Consider the following 18,236-nt stretch of genomic DNA (forward strand, 5'->3'; position numbering starts at 1 on the left):
GAATGCAAATGATTATTTGCAGTAGTAGAAGTGAATATTTCTATTACCCTGTACCCCAAAGCCCTACTGATGAATTCATCATAATGTGTATTAATAACAGTGATTGTTAGGATTTCCATTTACTTCGACTAACCAGGAGGAGGGGCTATTCGAGCACATCATTGAGAAGGAAGAGTGAGAGCAGGGCCAGCCACGACACAGCAGTGCTTCTAATTCTATCCTTCCCAGACAGTGTAAGAGTCTAACTGGCCTGTTTGGACTAATTATAGTCTTTTTGAAACTATAGGTTCAAATCTCACTTCCTCCAGTACTTCCGTCCGAAGTATATAGAGGCATATGAGAATCTACACTGGGAAAAGATATCTCATACTAAGGAACAAATACATAACAAAAGCCAATGGCTGGAAGTTGCAGCTAGACCAATTCAGACTGGAAATAAAGTGTAAAAGTTTAACAGTGAGGACAGATAGCCAGTGGAGCAGCTTCCCAAAGGACATGGGGGATTCTCTGTCACTTGGAAACCTTACAGAAAGTTCCAGCTTCACTTGAAAAATGTCCAAGTGTCTAGGGGTACATCCACATGGCAAAAAAAAACCAAACCCACCCACAGTAACGAGTCTCAGAGGCTGGATCTACAGACTTGGGCTCAGTAGCCATGTAGCTGTAGATGTTCCAGCTTGCGCTGGGGTCTGAACTGGGGGGGTGGGGAGGGGGCATGTTTCACAGCTTGAGCTCCAGCCCAAGATGGAACATCTAAACAGCTATTTTTAGCGCCATAGCACAAGCACAAGTTGTAGACTCGGGCTCTGAGACTCACCTTGGTTTTTGCCATGTAGACATACCCTAGGTGATTTAGGTGCTTTTGAAAATGGGTCTGAGATCCTATGTCACTTACCCCACATCAGGGGTGATATTATTCACCTAGTTTAACCACAGACTATTTGGCTAGATGGATGAAGTTACTGGGTGAGGGTCTCTGGCCTGTGTTGTGCCGGAGGTCAGACTGGGTGATCATAACGTTTCCTTATGGCCCTATAATTTCTAATGCATGTTGGCACAGTGCTCTCACAAGCTTAGCAGTCAGTTTACTACACCTTTTTGGATCTTATGTACCAAAGCATCATGCTCAACAGCCCTATAGATTGGTCAGTACTCCTGTCACACAACCCACATCTGCATCCCTGCATGATCAAATTTCTAATATGCAAAACCAGAAGAAAGACATTCATCTGCTGCACATACACAAAATTAAGTGCTTACAAGAGTCCTACCAAGCAAATGTGCTACATATTCTATTTTTAATAGTGTGCAGCGTTTGCAAACACCTTAAAGGAAAATTGCTAATATTTTATGTCTTTGAAATGGAAAACCACCTGGAATTGCATTTATTTTGATGCACATTTTTGTCCAGATGGTAAACGTTGATTGCAACATCATATTTTGTCCATTCCTGTTGGACGGAGTTTTAGGTTTTTTTTTTAATAATAGATTATCGGTTTTTTTGCTTGTTTAGCTATTGTTTTCATGATGGCTACATTAATGTTGAATGGCAATAGGAAGCACTAATCTTTCCACTGACAGGTGTCTTCTTTCCAAAATAAAAGCCAATCAATAATTACTGATCGAGAGAGTGTCCTGGAAGATATTAAATACCCAAGGTCTTGCTATGAAACCATTCGTCAAGATTATTGTTTTAAAAATTCACAGATTTAGTATTTTATCTGCAAAGCCCTGCTTGAAAAATGCAAATGTGGCCAAAGTCCTTATCGAATCTGTATCATGCGGAAACAATCAGATACATGGTTATACTTTACTGTGTTTTGAATAATTATGGCACGTCTTTGCAAAGTTAGAAGGAAGGAAATAAACAGGGTAAGCAATTTTAAGGGCAATTAATTACTTACAGAAATTAGATGAGCTTAACAAAATTGCTCTTTTCAATTACAATAATTAAGAACAAATCACAGAAAACCTCCTGTTGAAACAAAAGGGAATAAGAGGCCTGATGTTATAAGATATAACCAGGCAAATGGTGCAGTAATTCCAAATCCTGCGCCTGAATGACCGAAGAAGGTGGCCTAGAGTGGTGGATATTAAGTGGGTGAGATTTGCAAGACTGTGTAAGAGAGTTAGGAGTCCTACTCTCATTGAAAGTCAGTGGGAATTGAGTGTCTGATAACAACAGGCACTTTTAAGGATCCCGCTGTCTAGTGACTTGATCCTGTTTGTGGCTGTGTTTCCCCATTGCCCTACCCTTTGTGTCCTCATTGACACCAGTGTGACACGGCACTCCCGTTCTGATGTGGTCATGACATGCACCCACCTGGCAATCAGTTTTCACTGGCATAGGTGACTGCCCCAGGTGCAGGGGAGTGATGAACTGGCCCCAGATCCTTGCCCAGCATTTACCTGAATTATCCAAGGCTTATTTTGCTCCTCTTCTAGGGCCACTCTCTCTTCCCCTTGCAGGGCTCCTTGACCTCCTTTCCCCCAACAAAAGTACCCATCCCTTCTACCTGAAATAAATCCTTCACAGTGCAAGGAGCCTGCTACCCAATTTAAACATCTTCAGTGACTGGGTAGATAGCCCAGGCACCATTGTAGCTATTTGAGAGCAGCTGGCTAGCCTGCTGTATCTTCTGGGAACAAGGCTGAATGGGCCGATTACCCCACAATACACCCAGAGGGATCGCCGAAAAGCAGGCAGTCTAATGTTTCTCTTTTTCTTTTATGTGCAGTAAGGTCTTGAACTCTCATCTGGGCCTTCCTGCTGATTCTGGCTATGTTAATCTAGCAAAAGCTATTCCACAGATGCAGTGCCAGGGTTTGCCAAGGCTTGCCATAACTTACTGCATCAGTTACAAATGTAAAAAAACTGAAGAAAAAAACACACGCACCATATCCCATGGCAGATACGAATGGAAAATAACATCACATTTTGATTTAGTTCCTTCTCGTATTTGACTACAGGAATTCCCATCTCAGGGAAGCTACAGTTTAATCACTTGCTGTGAAAATGAATTATACACATCATTTCAAATCATTTTTGAGGAGCACGCATAACCTTTCTGCTTTTCAGAGCATTGATCACCCATGGAAGCCAAGTAAGGTCCTACTCACTTTGGGCTCATTTCTGCCATATTTGCTCAGCAGACTATTTATGCTCATAGTGACTACCCATATGAGTAAGGATTTTGGTATCAGCACCCTTTGTCCACGTTTATCAAGCCTGAACCTGTTATTGGTCTCAGGAATAAGGGGAAACACTTTGAAATGTCATAGGTATTTTTTAAGTAGAGGTACCTAAGATTAAACTATCAAGTGTTGAGCTGCACAAATCATAGCGTCTGTTGTTGGTTATTTATGTCTTACATTAATGGGATGCTTTCCGTTCAAAGTTGGCTGAAAAGTTAGATTTTGTAAAAAAACAAAAACAAAAAACTAAAATACAGACTTACTTCATTTGTTTTTGTCCCAGCTGCAAAAAATGCAAGCAAACAGTATAAATCATTAAAGTAATTGAATTTCAAAAGTTTGTTCAAATTTTAATAATGTAGGTTGCAAGTAGCACATACATGAGGAAGTCTGTTTGTCTACAGTATATTACTTTGAGGTTGTCGATGTCCCTTTGAAGTGCAAGACTGTGCTGTTCACTTGCACTCTCACATTTCTGGTCATTCTGTCTCCAAAAACACCGATTGGGATTTTAAATAGAGCCTAAGTCAATAGGATTTGTGCTCCTAAGTTACATAAATGCTTCAGCAAATCCCACATAGAACAGAAATAGAAGGGGTCAGGAGACTGGAGATGAAAATGATTAGAACCATAGGTTGATTTCTGAGTGAATTAGAGAACGGAAAGGTTGGCACTGTTTATTTAAGGGAGAGGATGAATAAAAGGATCCTCATCCATGAGGGGGTCCTAGGCATTATGGTAATACAGTGTGTGTGTGTGTGTGTAATAAAAATATATAATTAATAATAGGGGAGATGTTAGAAGTTGTGATGCTTTTCAGGGTACTCATGACTCAGTCAAGTTTTTACCCCCCACCTTCTGTGAGTGGCAGAAATGCTTGTACTTAACTGCGTGTCAGTTCCCTGACACCATCAGCCCGTTAACCACCTAAGCAATCTCCTCTGGGCTATGCCAGCCCTTACTTCGCCTTGCAAGTTAACAGTTGGTGTGACCCAGTCCCCAACCCCCTTTGAAGTGTTCCTCTGTACCCAGCCCCTTCTCTGCTGAACACTCAGAGAGATTCCAGGTCTACTGTCCCCAAGGGAAGAGTGTACACACCAGCTTGTACAGTTCAACTCAGGATCAGCACCTAGCTTAATCTCACAGCTCTGAGATATGTTTACAGTGAAAACAACAATAAACGTATTAGCAAAGGTTCAAGAGGCACGAAATGTTGAGAAAGGATAACAGAAACAAAAGGTTACATATAAAACAAAATCATAACATGATTTCTGGAGACTAAACTTAACAAGCTATCCTTCGGTCTAGAGACATTTATCTCACCTTAGACGTCTTCTGCAGCATTTTCAACCAAGCCTGGTTGTGATCCTGTTTCCATGAACGTAACTGCTCTGCCTGATTACTTCTTAAGGGAAGGATAAAGGGGTGTCTTCCTGGCCTTCTCCTTATATCCCCCAAAGTTCAGTGGTTGTACCCAGAGTCAGGATAACCTCCTGTAGCTTATTCTCCAGTGTGTTGCCTCCCTGTTGACTTCACTCTCCCCTCTCCATTGACTTTGTGTGTAAATGAGGCTTCCACTTTGTTGGCTTAACATCTTTTGTTTGGCAGAAAACCTGTCTGTCAACTGTGCCGTAATACAGACTTTGGGAACACGTTTTTAGTAGACATACATAACTGCTTGCATAGTATCTGTGCCTATATTTCACAGTGGTATCAATGACCAATGTGATCCTGGCTTTCATTTAAGACCTCACATAAAACATTCTTTGGTGAACCAGAATGTACAGATCGGAATCAGGATATTCTTGTAACGCCCTTGCCAGTTGGCATTGAGGGATTAGAGTCACAGAAGTGTAGGCCACGATTTTAAAAAACAGATGCCTGTTTAATCCCTCGCCATCCCTTCTGTATCTGGAGAGCTGCTGGATGCTCTCTGCTTTGAAGACCAGGCCATTTAGTTAGCTGCCTAAATGGGGATGTAGGAGCCTAACTTTAGACACTGTTTGGTCCTGCAAACATTGCAGGGAATACTGGAGGTAAAGTGGACACTTCTTTCTCGCAATGTAAGAACAAGGGGACCCAATGAAATTGAAAGACATGTAATTTAAATCGGATTTTAAGAGATTTACACAACACATAGTTAACCTATAAAACCCATTGCCCCAAGCTACAGTTGAAGCTTTTGTTGGATTCAAAAATGGACTAGTTGTTTATATGGATAATAAGGCCATCCACCATGGTGTCAGACAGGATGCAAAGAAGTGTGGTGATTTAGATCCTCATGTCTCGGGGCATAAGCTAAGCACTAGTTGCCAGGGGTTAGGAAGAAACAGATGGGGGTTCACAGTATTTTAAATACGGACTCTCTACTGATTCCTTATACATGTGTTACAGTTTTGGGGATATCTTATGTTCATTTCACCAAGACTTGGGGTCGATTTTTTCTTCCTTGTATCGTATCTAAGTATCATGCCAAAATGTTATAGCTATCAGCTACATTCTCCCTCAGTCAGGATTTGGTAATATATCATTCCAAGGCTGTAGTCCCTTTCCTGTAATGTCTTGTGTTCAACATAGGCAATAATGCTACACTAGCAATCATAACAACATACAACACCCTGAACTTTACCAGGAAGCAGGGTCTGCTCTGGTGTTCAGATATTTACATGTGAGCTAATCTTCATAAAGCTACTTTTGTTTTTAAATCAAAATGAAGAATAAAAATGTGTACTTAGCAACCTACATGACATGAGCCAGAAGTATGAAATCAATTGGAGTTAGGCACTTACCTTCTCGGGTGCTTTTGAAAATCCACTAAGGGCCTATTGGCATCTTTAGGCACCTAAATACCGTTGAATAGCTGGTCCATAGGACTTAGGCTCCTAAGTGCCTCAGTCACTTTGGAAAATAGGTCTTAGGCTTGTAAGTCACTTCAGTGTTTTGAAAATTTTACCCTTATGTGCTTTTGAAAACTTTAAGCTAAAAGGCAAATCCAACGATTACACATTTTGTTTACACAAAGATAAAACAGACCCTCCGGATACCTTGGAGAAAGGCCATTGCTACTCACTCAAAAACTTAGAAAAGGCTGTGACAGCTGAAACTAAGACAGTAAGGCTGTGTCTACACCATACACCATGGGCAGCGGTGTGTAGGGTATGTATAGCTACACGCTGCAATGAAAAGCCTGCTGCATCCATACTGCGTGGTGTAGCTACACATGTCAGTGAAAGGGTGTGGCCGGGAAGGCGGCGCAGCTCCCCGCTGCCGGAGCCTTTCACTGTTAAGAGAAAAGACTCTGGAGGGGGGAGGCAGTGGGGGAAAACCCAACTTCACACTGACTTACAAAATACAGAAAACTGGTTATGAGGCCGAAGCCTGCACACTCTTCTCCTTCACTTCCCATGGCTTATCGAGGCGGGGAGCAGACCTGCGGACAGCACCATGCTGGGGACGTGTGGAGGGAAAAGATTGTGTCTTGCTCTACCTAGTCACTGCTCCACCTTCTGCAAAATATCTGCCTGGCCCCATCAGTGTGGCCATGGGGACAGGGGAGCAGCCAGGAACAGCTGCATTAAGTGACATTCTCCTTTCCCCAGGGAGCTCAGCTGCTGAAGAAGACCACACAGAAGGACTGGTCCTGTCCCTTTTGCCCTTCTTGTCTTGACTGCCTCTGCAGTGATACTTTTTGTGGCTCTTCCTCCTGGGTAGCTGGCTGAAGTGTGCTCCCTGCTGCTTTCCTCTCCCCCTGCCCTCTGCTAGGACACACTGTGGTCTGCACTAGGGGTTGCTGTCAGCTGGGCAGTGCTGGAGGCTGCCTGTCCTCTGCCCGGGTACCAAAGTCCCCAGCTGTAGCATCAACAGGCAATAGCAGGGGTCTGAGAGGGGGCTGGCTGGCTGGCTGCCCTGCTGCTCTCGCAGCCCCTTTGAGGCAGAGATGGTGCAGTGCCTGGAACCCCAATTCAGCCCCTCCCCTAAGTTACAGTCAGAGCCCCTGCTCATGGAGGGAGACAGAAACCAACAGGCCCTCAGACTAGGGGCTTGCTCTGTAGACTGTTGGTACCAGTGGTAAGCTCCCTTTACTCTGCCCTCCGAACGGGAATCCTACCCCATTCCCAGCTCCCACTCCTTTCCCCAGTGAAACAACCCACCAATAGCCTCCCTCATGGGCCCCAACCCAACAACCCTCAGGCTGATTCCTCCTCTCTGGCCAGTTCCCAGCCACCACCCTACCTCAGTGGTGAGACCCTCGCATTGATGCTCACTGCTTCCCTTCTTCACCCTTTGCTTCTGCTCCTGACTTGACCCGGCTCCCCCAGTAGTGAGGAGAGGAGCCACACCAAGAGTATAGGCCGGGGAGTGACACAGGTGTTTCCTGGCCTGGGAGGATGATTCAGGGTGGGACTCGCTCCAGCCAGGAGTCCCAGATGTCAGAAACCTCCCTCATCCTTTACCCCGAGCCCTCCCTTCCCAGCCTCCAAGGCTTCCCTGCTAGAAAAAAGTCCATATTATGAAGTCAGGTGTCATCCCCCTGGGAAGCAGTTAGATTGGCTTTGCCCCTGGATGAAAAGCTATCCCCAAGCATCCGAACACAGCAGAGATCTGCATGTAACCACGACAGTGGCTTCTTCTGCCCCCAGCCTGGGCCTGCATGCTGCCAAGCAGCAAAGAGGCCAGGTGTAGAGAAACTGGCCATCCTCTCGTGGGTGAGAGCATGGCTGTAGTGGAGGGAGGCCAGCGCAGAGTGCACAAGATGGGAGGTGCTGGTTGGATGCTGGAGAAAAGCAATGGATCCACCAGCCCACTGGTGTTGGTGATGGTGCGGAGGCGGGAGTCGACTCTGGCGTGGGGTGGGGTGCGGTGGAGTTAGCGGAGCTGTGAGTGGGGGCGCAGGCAGCCTGGCTAATGAGTTGGGCAGGGTTGCTGGACCGGGACTGGGGGCAGCTTTCCCACCTCGCTCGGGGCCTAGTCCTGATCTCACATCCAGGTATTCCAGTGACTTTCCTGGAATTACTCCCAATGGACACAGGGAGAAGAACGGGGGAGTGGAGGCTGCCAGTGATGGAAGGGCGCATGGTCCCCTTTGGAGTGGCATATATTGTGCGCCTGGCCAGCTCAGCTAGCTCTCTGTGTCCTCCCTGCACCCCCACCCTGCGACCCCCGATGCCCACACTGGCAAACACAGCTCACCTGCCCAGTACAGGGACAAAGCTGCCATTAGCCAGCCATGGCATGGTACTAAGCCCTGTCTCTGCATACATTACACTAACTCAGCCACGTATTGTGTGCAGGAGAAACAGAACGGAGCAGTTTGCATGAAATGCAGGGCTAAATTCACACACTAAGGGCCGAATTCTGACCCCCATTGATGCCCAGAGGGAGTTATGGGTATAAATAAGAGCAAAAATTGACCCTGAAAGGCTGCATACCATGACCATTATGGGAAGGATAAGGGAGGATAAGAAATATGGCGATATTTCTTTTTGCGCTCCGGTAATATGGAATTGGTAATATCAAAACCTTGGCTGGGATGATTTAGTTGGTGTTGGTCCTGCTTTGAGCAGGGGATTGGACTAAGTGACCTCCTGAGGTCTCTTCCAACCCTAATCTTCTATGATTCTATGAATTGGTCCCTTCAGACATGACAGATTTCTGATACCAACATCAACGGAGGGACGTCTCATCAGGACAGGCACACACACGCACACTTGCAGAGCTGTCACTGGGCATGAGATGAACACGCTGAACCAGGGTCCCTCTCTTGTACCAATGCCAGCTGCTGCAAGAGGTCATGGTATCAAAAGTGGAAGGCACCAAGGGGAGAAGAGGGAAATCCTGGGACCTGCCTTGCTCTCAGTTGGCATCAATGAAGCCACACTGATACAGACCGGGGCAACTAAGCGCAGAGTTAGTCCTAAGAGGTTGAAGTGCTTCCACTAGAAAAATGGCTGCAAATAATCATGTGTTCCAGAACCTTATTTCGAACAGGCAGTTTTAAATTATTTGTAATTGGCTAAAGTGAGGTTGCTTCTCCATCTTGTTTGGTGAACAACATTGTTCCCCCTCCCTGCTCTCCATAAAATGGAAGTAAATAGGTAAACATTTTCCTATCTCCTTGCAATCAGTGGAGAGAGTTTTAGACGATTCTAATGCCATTATCTTTAAAAGAGGGTAATATCGCAGTCTGACTCATAAATAGGGAACCTGGGAGTTACAATTATGAAAAAAACTAATAATGAAAAGATAAGTCTTCTATAGTACATCTTAATACACTGGACAAAGAATGCCTGAGGTACAGTGAAGCTTGCCATCTAAACATATCAAAGCTTTCCAGGATGACTACATTAGATTTCCTCTATTAATGTTCTCCATAGACAGCAATGATTTTTTAAAAAATAGATTTCTAAGTCAATTGAAATTTTATAAGCAACAGAAGACTGCAGCTGGGGAGCTACAGAACTCAGGGAATGATGGCTACTTTCATAAGTGATGCCGTGATTGCTGTTGTAATTTAGATCCTCTGATAAGTAAACCAGTCTGGTCAGTATCTGGGGGATACACCTGAGGAGGAGGCTGTGGCATTGTTTGTGGTAGGCTGGGAATAAGCTTTGGTTATTTCTTACAAAATATTCTTTCTGGCATTATATTCTAATGTTGGTGTTCTTGTCTTTGTCTATGCATTCTTTAGCTATGAGGATAACAGACCCTTCATCAAGTAAGAATGACCTGAATGGCTGATAAATCCCATTTATCAGTGTGGTCTCATGAACCAGCTGGCAGATCAATATTGAAAAATCATTAAAGCTTCTGTCATTCACGTTTGAGGCAGAAGAGCAAACTGCAGGAAAATGGCCAGGCATACAGCTTCTATGCAGAGTAAACATGCTGCATATGCATTGCCAAACAATTGTCACTTTATCTGCTTCACAATTCTTGATTGGACATCACCCGAATTCACTGCAAATGTTAAAGCAATCTTGTGTAGTACAGACTTGTTATACCAATAGCAGCTTTCTTGTTTCATTACGCTCTGTCTCTCTGTGCATCAAGTGTGTTGTGTTGGTAAGGAGGGCTTTGGCTTGGGATTCCTAATGCAATTTAGCGGTAAATTTTCAAAGTGATGCATGGGTATTAATCAGTATAACTCCTATTGAAGCTAATGGGGGCTAAATCTCTGTGCAAGGCTTGGAAAAAATGTCTCCTTAAAGATGAGAATGCACAGTTGTCACAAATTGTCAATTTCAGGGTTTCAATCATGCCAACATTTTATGTTTTGTTTTTCCATTTCTTTAGAATTGAATTGTAAAAAAAGACTGTGAAAAACTTGTAACAGAAACACAAGTCTGTACAAAGAGCTCAAAACAAAAGGAAGCAAGAAACTTACAAATTATGCACTTTATATCAACATTTCTTGTCCTGCAACCAAAAAAGAAAAAAAAAAGAGAAAAAGTAGAATAACGGAAGCATAACAACTTTGCAATAGACTTTCAGTTTGTTCTTCTGGTGAAGAGTCCTTTGTGTTCATTTTTTCCAGTACCATTGTCATATTCTCTTTCATTTTTCAGTTCTTTTTTCAAGGGTAGGGGAGGGAACAATTTTATGCAGTTTCCACCCCCTCTTTACCTCCAGGTCTGTTTTCTACATCAGAACTTTGTATATTACACACTTTTTGCTGTGTGGCTCCTCTAACCCAAAGATTCCTTTCAGCTGCTAAGGTAGCATATTTCTGTTACTACCATATAAACGGTTCACTCTTTCCTATGCATCTCTGTCATCTGAGGCGCTCTCCTTAGACTCAAGAACTGGCTGAAACTGGAGATAGGGTGATTTTCAATTACCATTTGGGTCATTTTTAAACGACCAAAATATACAAGTACACAAGGGAAAAATCTTTGTTGCTGCATTATTAGTTTTTTTGTAAAAATGACTTGATTTTGCAATTAAGATCATAATGTGGTCTCCTTGCTGGTGGAATCTTGGCAGGAAAAATATTTAAAACAGCCAAGCTATTAAACTTTATCAAGTGACTGCTTTTCAGAAGGATTTTGAGACTGCATTTTTAATTTGCATAGTGCTAAATATTTATTCACAGAATTGACTGGAAATGCTTCAAAGGAGTTGGTTCTGGTTTGCTAGATAGATAATAGGGATTTTTTTTAAAAAACTGTCTAAATAAGTAGTTACCTCAGGGGAGCTCTTCTGGTCGCATGGATAAATAATACATAATCGCATGGAAGATCTAATACTGTATTTTCTTTCTAATATTTAAAGAAGAACAGTGAGAAACATTAACACAACAAGAGTGTGTTTCTGCTTAGGACAAACCCTTATAAAAGCACAGGGACTTAAAGTGAAGGCTGACATGTTGTCCTAGCAGCATGACTACAAGATTGGCATCCCCGGCTGCAAATGTTTTGGGTTTCTCACAGGATTTTTCACCAGCTCCTCTCTCTCCCCGCCCCCCCATTCCTTCCCTTCCCTTAGCAGAATGCAAACCCAACTCTATTCTATCTCAAGCCAAGTTTTTTTCAAGCCTGCAATGTCTGAGCAGGTTGAAAATTAAGCAGAATTCGAGCTCACTCCTCCCTATCAGGACCTTGATCCTTCAAGTTCTTCTGCTGTTCCCAGCAGATAGCTCAAAGCTGTTGCACTCCAGGTCTGAAGTAAACAGAGGCACAGATGTGGTGAAGAGTTACGATGTAGGCCTCCATGCTTAGGGGAAGTCAATCCAAAGCCTCTCTCAAAGAAGAAGAGTTAAAAAGAGGAGAGATGCGAGTGGAGAATGAGCATGTCTGGGCAGGCTTCTAGGCCTGAGTCTCCTCATACCTAAACTGGGTTTACATACTATAATTCCATTCACTTTGGTGGAGTTACTTCTGATTTACACCAGCATAAACGAGGGGGAAACCTGGACCTTGGGCTTAAGAGTGATCCTCAACTGCGGCTGCTTGCCCTGCACTCCCCACTTTGGCCACTGGGTGGAAGTTCATTGGTGACAGCAGAGTAGCACTCTGATTAAGGTCCAGTCCAGCGTTCACTGAAGTTTGTGTGATGACTCCCATTCATTTCAGTGGGTGCTAGAGCAGAGCCTAAGTCAGGACTGGGTTCCCTTCTGCTCCCTGTCCTGCTCTTCACGCTTTGGCTTTTGGGTACCCCTATGGAGGAGGGTATCAACCCCTCCATGTGACTTAGTATTTAAAGTTTCAGTGTGACTTAAGATAGCTTTGCCCCTTCCTGGTTGGCGGTTCCAGCTCTCCTTACACTGAGTTAACAAAACTAAAACACACCAGCTGACCTGTTTGTCCAAAGCTCAGAGCGCTTTCCTTAACAAGGACAAGTGCAGAGTCCTACACTTAGGAAGGAAGAATCCCACACACCGCTACAGGCTGGAGACCAACTGGCTAACCAGCAGTTCTGCAGAAAAGGACCTGGGGATTACAGTGGATGAAAAGCTGGATATGAGTCAGCAGTGTGCCCTTGTTGCCAAGAAGGCCAATGGCATTTTGGGATGTATAAGTAGGGGCATAGCGAGCAGATCGAGGGACGTGATCGTTCCCCTCTATTCGACATTGGTGAGGCCTCATCTGGAGTACTGTGTCCAGTTTTGAGCCCCACACTTCAAGAAGGATGTGGACAAATTGGAGAGAGTCCAGCGAAGGGCAACAAAAATGATTAGGGGTCTGGAACACATGACTTATGAGGAGAGGCTGAGGGAGCTGGGATTGTTTAGCCTGCAGAAGAGAAGAATGAGGGGGGATTTGATAGCTGCTTTCAACTACCTGAGAGGTGGTTCCAAAGAGGATGGCTCTAGACTGTTCTCAATGGTAGCAGATGACAGAACGAGGAGTAATGGTCTCAAGTTGCAGTGGGGGAGGTTTAGATTGGATATTAGGAAAAACTTTTTCACTAAGAGGGTGGTGAAACACTGGAATGCGTTACCTAGGGAGGTGGTAGAATCTCCTTCCTTAGAGGTTTTTAAGGTCAGGCTTGACAAAGCCCTGGCTGGGATGATTTAACTGGGAATTGGTCCTGCTTCGAGCAGGGGGTTGGACTAGATGACCTTCTGGGGTCCCTTCCAACCCTGATATTCTATGATTCTATATTGGGCTGTATTAGTAGGAACATTGCCTGCAGATCGAGGGAAGTGATTATTCCCCTCTATTCGGCACTGGTGAGGCCACATCTGGAGTATTGTGTCCAGTTTTGGTCCCCCCACTACAGAAGGGATGTGGACAAATTGGAAAGAGTCCAGCGAAGGGCAACAAAAACGATTAGGGGGCTGGAGCACATGACTTATGAGGAGAGGCTGAGGGAACTGGGGTTATTTAGTCTGTAGAAGAGAAGAGTGAGGGGGGATTTGATAGCAGCCTTCAACTACCTGAAGGGGGGTTCCAAAGAGGATGCAGCTCGGCTGTTCTCAGTGGTGGTAGATGACAGAACAAGAAGCAGAGGACTCAAGTTGCAGTGGGGCGGGGGTCTAGGTTGGATATTAGGAAACACTAGTTCACTAGGAGGGTGGTGAAGCACTGGAATGGGTTACCTCGGGAGGTTGTGGAATCTCCATCCTTAGAGCTTTTTAACACTCAGCTTGACAAAGCCTTGGCCGGGTTGATTTAGTTGGTGTTGGTCCTGCTTTGAGCAGGGGATTGGACTAGATGACCTCCTGGGGTCTCTTCCAACCCTAATCTTCTATGATTCTAAGCAATCTTGGTTTCTCAAAAAGGAAAAGCCTGTGAACCGATGTCTAGAGTCACTTCTTACCCCTGCAGCCCATCCTAGCAACCCAAGTGAAATGCATTTTTGAGGGGAAGCAGCCACACATTGAGAATGTTCCTCCCACCACCATTACACTTCAGAATGAAACTCTGAAGTAGAAGCACAGAGAGCTTCCCCTCACCTGCCCAGCCATGTGTAGTAGTTTTACCTTGTTTTAACTGGCAGCGGTAAAGTTTACCAACAAATCAGAAACAAGCGGAAAAAACAGGAATAAAGGTGCCTTAGTGACTGTTAAATAGGGGGCATTTAAAGAAGCTAATCCAACTTCACGAGTGAAAGCAGTGGAGGCTAACAAAACAGCTCCTTAAAAGTGTTTTTTTTTTCTCAGCCATTTGCAAAAACGGCATCTACATATCATTTGCATATTCACTGCTACTGCATTAAAAATGTTTATGGTACAAATCTGCTTTGGTTAAGAGAAATTTCTGTCCTCATAACATTTTCATTTTTTGTATCTCTCCTCAAGCTCAAAGATTAGTAAAGTGCATGGAATTTGAGAAGCGCTTTAGTCAAAAATAAACAAAAAACCCAACACCTCTTTGTAACTCTATCTGATTATTTTTTCTTCTGCTAAAATGATAGTGGAATGTAATCACTGCTAGTAGACGTGCTAATTCCTCTATGTGTCAAAGACCAATTCCTTTCTGTATTTGTTTTCTTTCTCTCCACAGGTCATGGGTTATAGGTGCAATAGCCCTACTCTGCCTCTTAGGACTGACCTGGGCCTTTGGACTTATGTATATTAATGAAAGCACAGTCATCATGGCATATCTCTTCACCATTTTCAATTCCCTGCAGGGAATGTTTATATTCATTTTCCATTGTGTCCTCCAGAAAAAGGTAAGACAGATTATTCCACGCTACATGGTAGTGATGCAGGGTATTTTGTTGCCTAAAAACCACACTATAATGTTACCAGTGTGCCTTGTATTTTTCTTGAACAGACTTGTTTCTGTTTACATAATAAGGACTGTATTTAGATTGGATATTGGAGAGATGCATGAGAATGAGATGCTAAATGAGATGCATGGCTCTGGCATATCAACAATCAGGATGTTGGAGATCACATTATCGAATGCAATATAAAATGCTAGCATGTAGTTTGGAGGGAGAATGTAATACCCGTGAGAGTTGTTTGGATTTCAGAGGCCTGATTCTCCATTCACTTACTCCAGTGTTTCACTGAGACAACTTCATTGGCATCAATGGAGACATCAGTAACATCAATGAATTTCCTTCTGATTTGCGTGGGTATAAATGAGAGAAGAAGGGGGCTGTGTATCTTGGCTTAATTTAATAGAAGAAAGCACTTGAGAATTGCCTGTCTATATAGATGCACATATTAGGTGTTTGTTTTAATAGGAACTGCTTCACTTATTTTTTTTAAGGGGAAGATTTTCAAAAATTTGAGGCACACAGGTCCTATGGCATTGTGCGATATATATAATAACTGTTCCAAAAAGTCATGGAGAGATTTTTAAGATCCATTTTGTACAACATGGAAATTCAGGAGTATGAAAGCTCTTTAAAAAAATTAATTTCTTCTACCAATGTTAAATGTACTTCTGGAATAATAAGGCCAATTTCTCTTTTCAGCTTAAAATAGAAAAGAATGTAAGCACTTGTCAGTGTAGGCTCCGATCCTGCCTCGTGACCTGTGTGGCTGGACAATAACAATGTAGGATTGGGATCTTGCTGAAGTTTGATCCTGTTCTCCACCTACCGGCCACATCCAAAGCCCATTGAAGTCACTTGAAAGACTCCCATTGACTTTAGTATGCCAGGATGTAGGGGCTTGACCTTGCACCATTCGAGTGAATGGGTATCCTGCCATTGACTTGAATGAGAACAGGAACAAGCCCTTGATGAGCCTCAGTGCAGTGCATTGCAACTGGTAGGTTGACAAGTAAAGCCTTGGCCATCAAGCTGTTTGGAAGCAGTTTGAGAACCAGCTGTGCTAAATCATCGTGCTTTAAAACTGGAGAAAGAAACTTGGAGTCAGATTTTTGTTCCATGTCATTTCATCTCAAGAGCAATCATCATAACAGACTTGAATGCTTTAGTTAAAATCCAAATTTGTGATAATGATTCTAAAACTTTTTAACTTTCATGCATAATAATAAAAACGTAGGAAGATGCTGACTACCTTAAGGAGACAGGTCAGCTGAACAGAGCACATACTGTCAGAAACATCTTAAGGCACCTACAGTATCTGCAGTTGGCTGAGGAGCCATAAATGTTCTGGAGATTGCCACCTAACTTTAGGCTACTGTTTATGAAAATCTTGACCTAAAAGTTTAGAGCTGCTATTTAGCATCTCAGGTAGCATAATGCAGCATCATGGACTGCACAGTGTAGATTGGTTTCAAGCATTTCATGAAGGTAAGAAACTAAGCAGACCTATATATGTATGTATATTCATACGCCAAGCATTTACTGATGCTTCGGCTGTACTGGCATCGGGCGCATGATGTGTTGTTACTGTTTTAATGATAATGACCCAATTCAGCAAAACACATCAGCACATATCTTATTTTAAGTACATGAGTAGCTCCATGATGAGGATTATTTATATGCTTAAAGTTAAGCGCATGCCTAAATGCTTTGCTGGTGTATACTCAGTAAGAGCAATGTAGTTACTTAGTCACTTTTAAGCAGCCATATTGCTACAACCCAGGTTTAAAAAACAAAACAAAAAGCACCAACATTCTCCACCAAATCCACTGGGGTTTAGAGGAGAAAAGAAAACTCTGCTTGTAAATGGGCTGAAATGAACCAACGGCATTTTCACTGAAATGTGGAGAAAATTACAGAGCTTCTGAGCCTTAAGGAGAGCCAATTCTTCTTTATTACAGCATGTGTGGGGAAATGTTCATTTGACCTTTTAATAAATGAATCATTAAGGGCGAGATTGCAATTCCCTTATTCACATTGCGTAGCACCTTACTCCACAGGCAGTCGCTTTGTCGTGGGGCATCAGGCACTACTCAGCCTGAGTAAGGGGAATCAGCCTGTCGCATATTAGGCTTTGTAAATTCTACCATCTATATACATAATCCATAAAATAGAAAGGAATCCTGCTAATCTCAGTCAAAAAGAGCAAACAGGGATGGCATGACCATGCCCTTGTAACAATTCTCTGCTGTCCTGTTCAAAAGCATTGGCATTGGATCTGTGCATCTGTTTCAGTGTTGTTTGTAGTATCCTCTAAGCTGTATAACGACGACAAAAGCATGCAGTTATACCCCGAGTACCTATACACCTTCAGTGCCTCCTGAGGTCAAAGGCCTGCCTGCCTTTCCAGCACTGACTACGAGAGGGCATCTGATAGAAGTGCAAATCTTGTTGTGTGTTACCGCTGCTCTATATTTCTAACAATTGTCTGAGCCTTTACTAGTCTATATATACCACAGATTGGGAAAGAGGGAAAGCACTTAAACACGTGCTCAGGTCCCATGGGGTGTGTCTACACTGCCTTGTAAACCCGGATCTGTGGGACCCAGGCTTGTGGACTTGGCGTTTCCAAGCCCACGCCTCGGTATCCACATGCATTATAAATCGGAGTTACAATTGCTGGACCCAGGTTCAACAGTGCTGGAATTAAGGGTGCTGTGGGTTCTGCCACACCCCCTGGCTTGAAGTAGCAACAACAAACACCAAATACATGGTTTCCATGGCTACCATCATCAGCGCCGTTGCTAAAAAATTGTTCCAGCACCCCTGCCCAGGTCTCAGAGCAGTGCTAATGCAGCCATACTGCAGTAGAGAGACCTTCTGACTCAAGTCCGCAGCTTGAGCTGCATCCACACTGCAAAACGACGGGGCTTTGACCCGAGTCTCAGCAGGACTTGGGCTTGGATCCAACCTCCAAACCTGAGTCAGAGCCCAGGCTTGGTAGTGTAGACGTAGCCATTGACAGCTTTATGTGCTGTCCTAAAGAGGGATTCTTTTGTGAGCCTAGGCATCCCATTGCTTACTTTGGAGATTCTGATGCCCTTACCCCAGTCCAGTAGCACTTATTCCATGCATAGTGCCATTGACTTCAGTGGATCTGCCTGTACTGTATTCAGCAGAAGGCCCATATCAGAATCTGGCCCCTTAATTGCTAATTTCAGCAGAGGCTGCTGAGGTGTGGGTTGTGCTCTTTCGGTGTTCGTATATTTCTGTGGAGATGGGGGCTTTATTTCTCCATTAAACCCGTTTCAGCTCTCAGTCTTTTGGGTTTGCTGTGCTCTCTGACTCTTTAATGATTCTAGTCAGTGTTT

General features: G+C 43.7%; 1 protein-coding gene across 31 annotated transcripts in view; it reads left to right on the forward strand.

Moving 5' to 3' along the window:
* The window catches only part of ADGRL3 (adhesion G protein-coupled receptor L3), an 810,612-nt gene that overhangs the window by 711,246 nt on the left and 81,130 nt on the right, over positions 1 to 18,236 (forward strand). For 23 of the 31 annotated variants that reach the window (XM_048848457.2, XM_048848466.2, XM_048848467.2 and 20 more), the window contains 2 exons: positions 9,884 to 9,910; positions 14,643 to 14,811. In XM_048848457.2, coding sequence (XP_048704414.1) covers positions 9,884 to 9,910; positions 14,643 to 14,811 — 196 coding nt within the window. The remainder of the gene's footprint in view (positions 1 to 9,883; positions 9,911 to 14,642; positions 14,812 to 18,236) is intronic. The other 8 variants (XM_048848459.2, XM_048848465.2, XM_048848444.2 and 5 more) reach the window with 1 other exon arrangement.

Source organism: Caretta caretta, chromosome 4 (genome assembly GCF_965140235.1).
Source record: "Caretta caretta isolate rCarCar2 chromosome 4, rCarCar1.hap1, whole genome shotgun sequence".
NCBI classification, from domain to species: Eukaryota; Metazoa; Chordata; order Testudines; family Cheloniidae; genus Caretta; species Caretta caretta.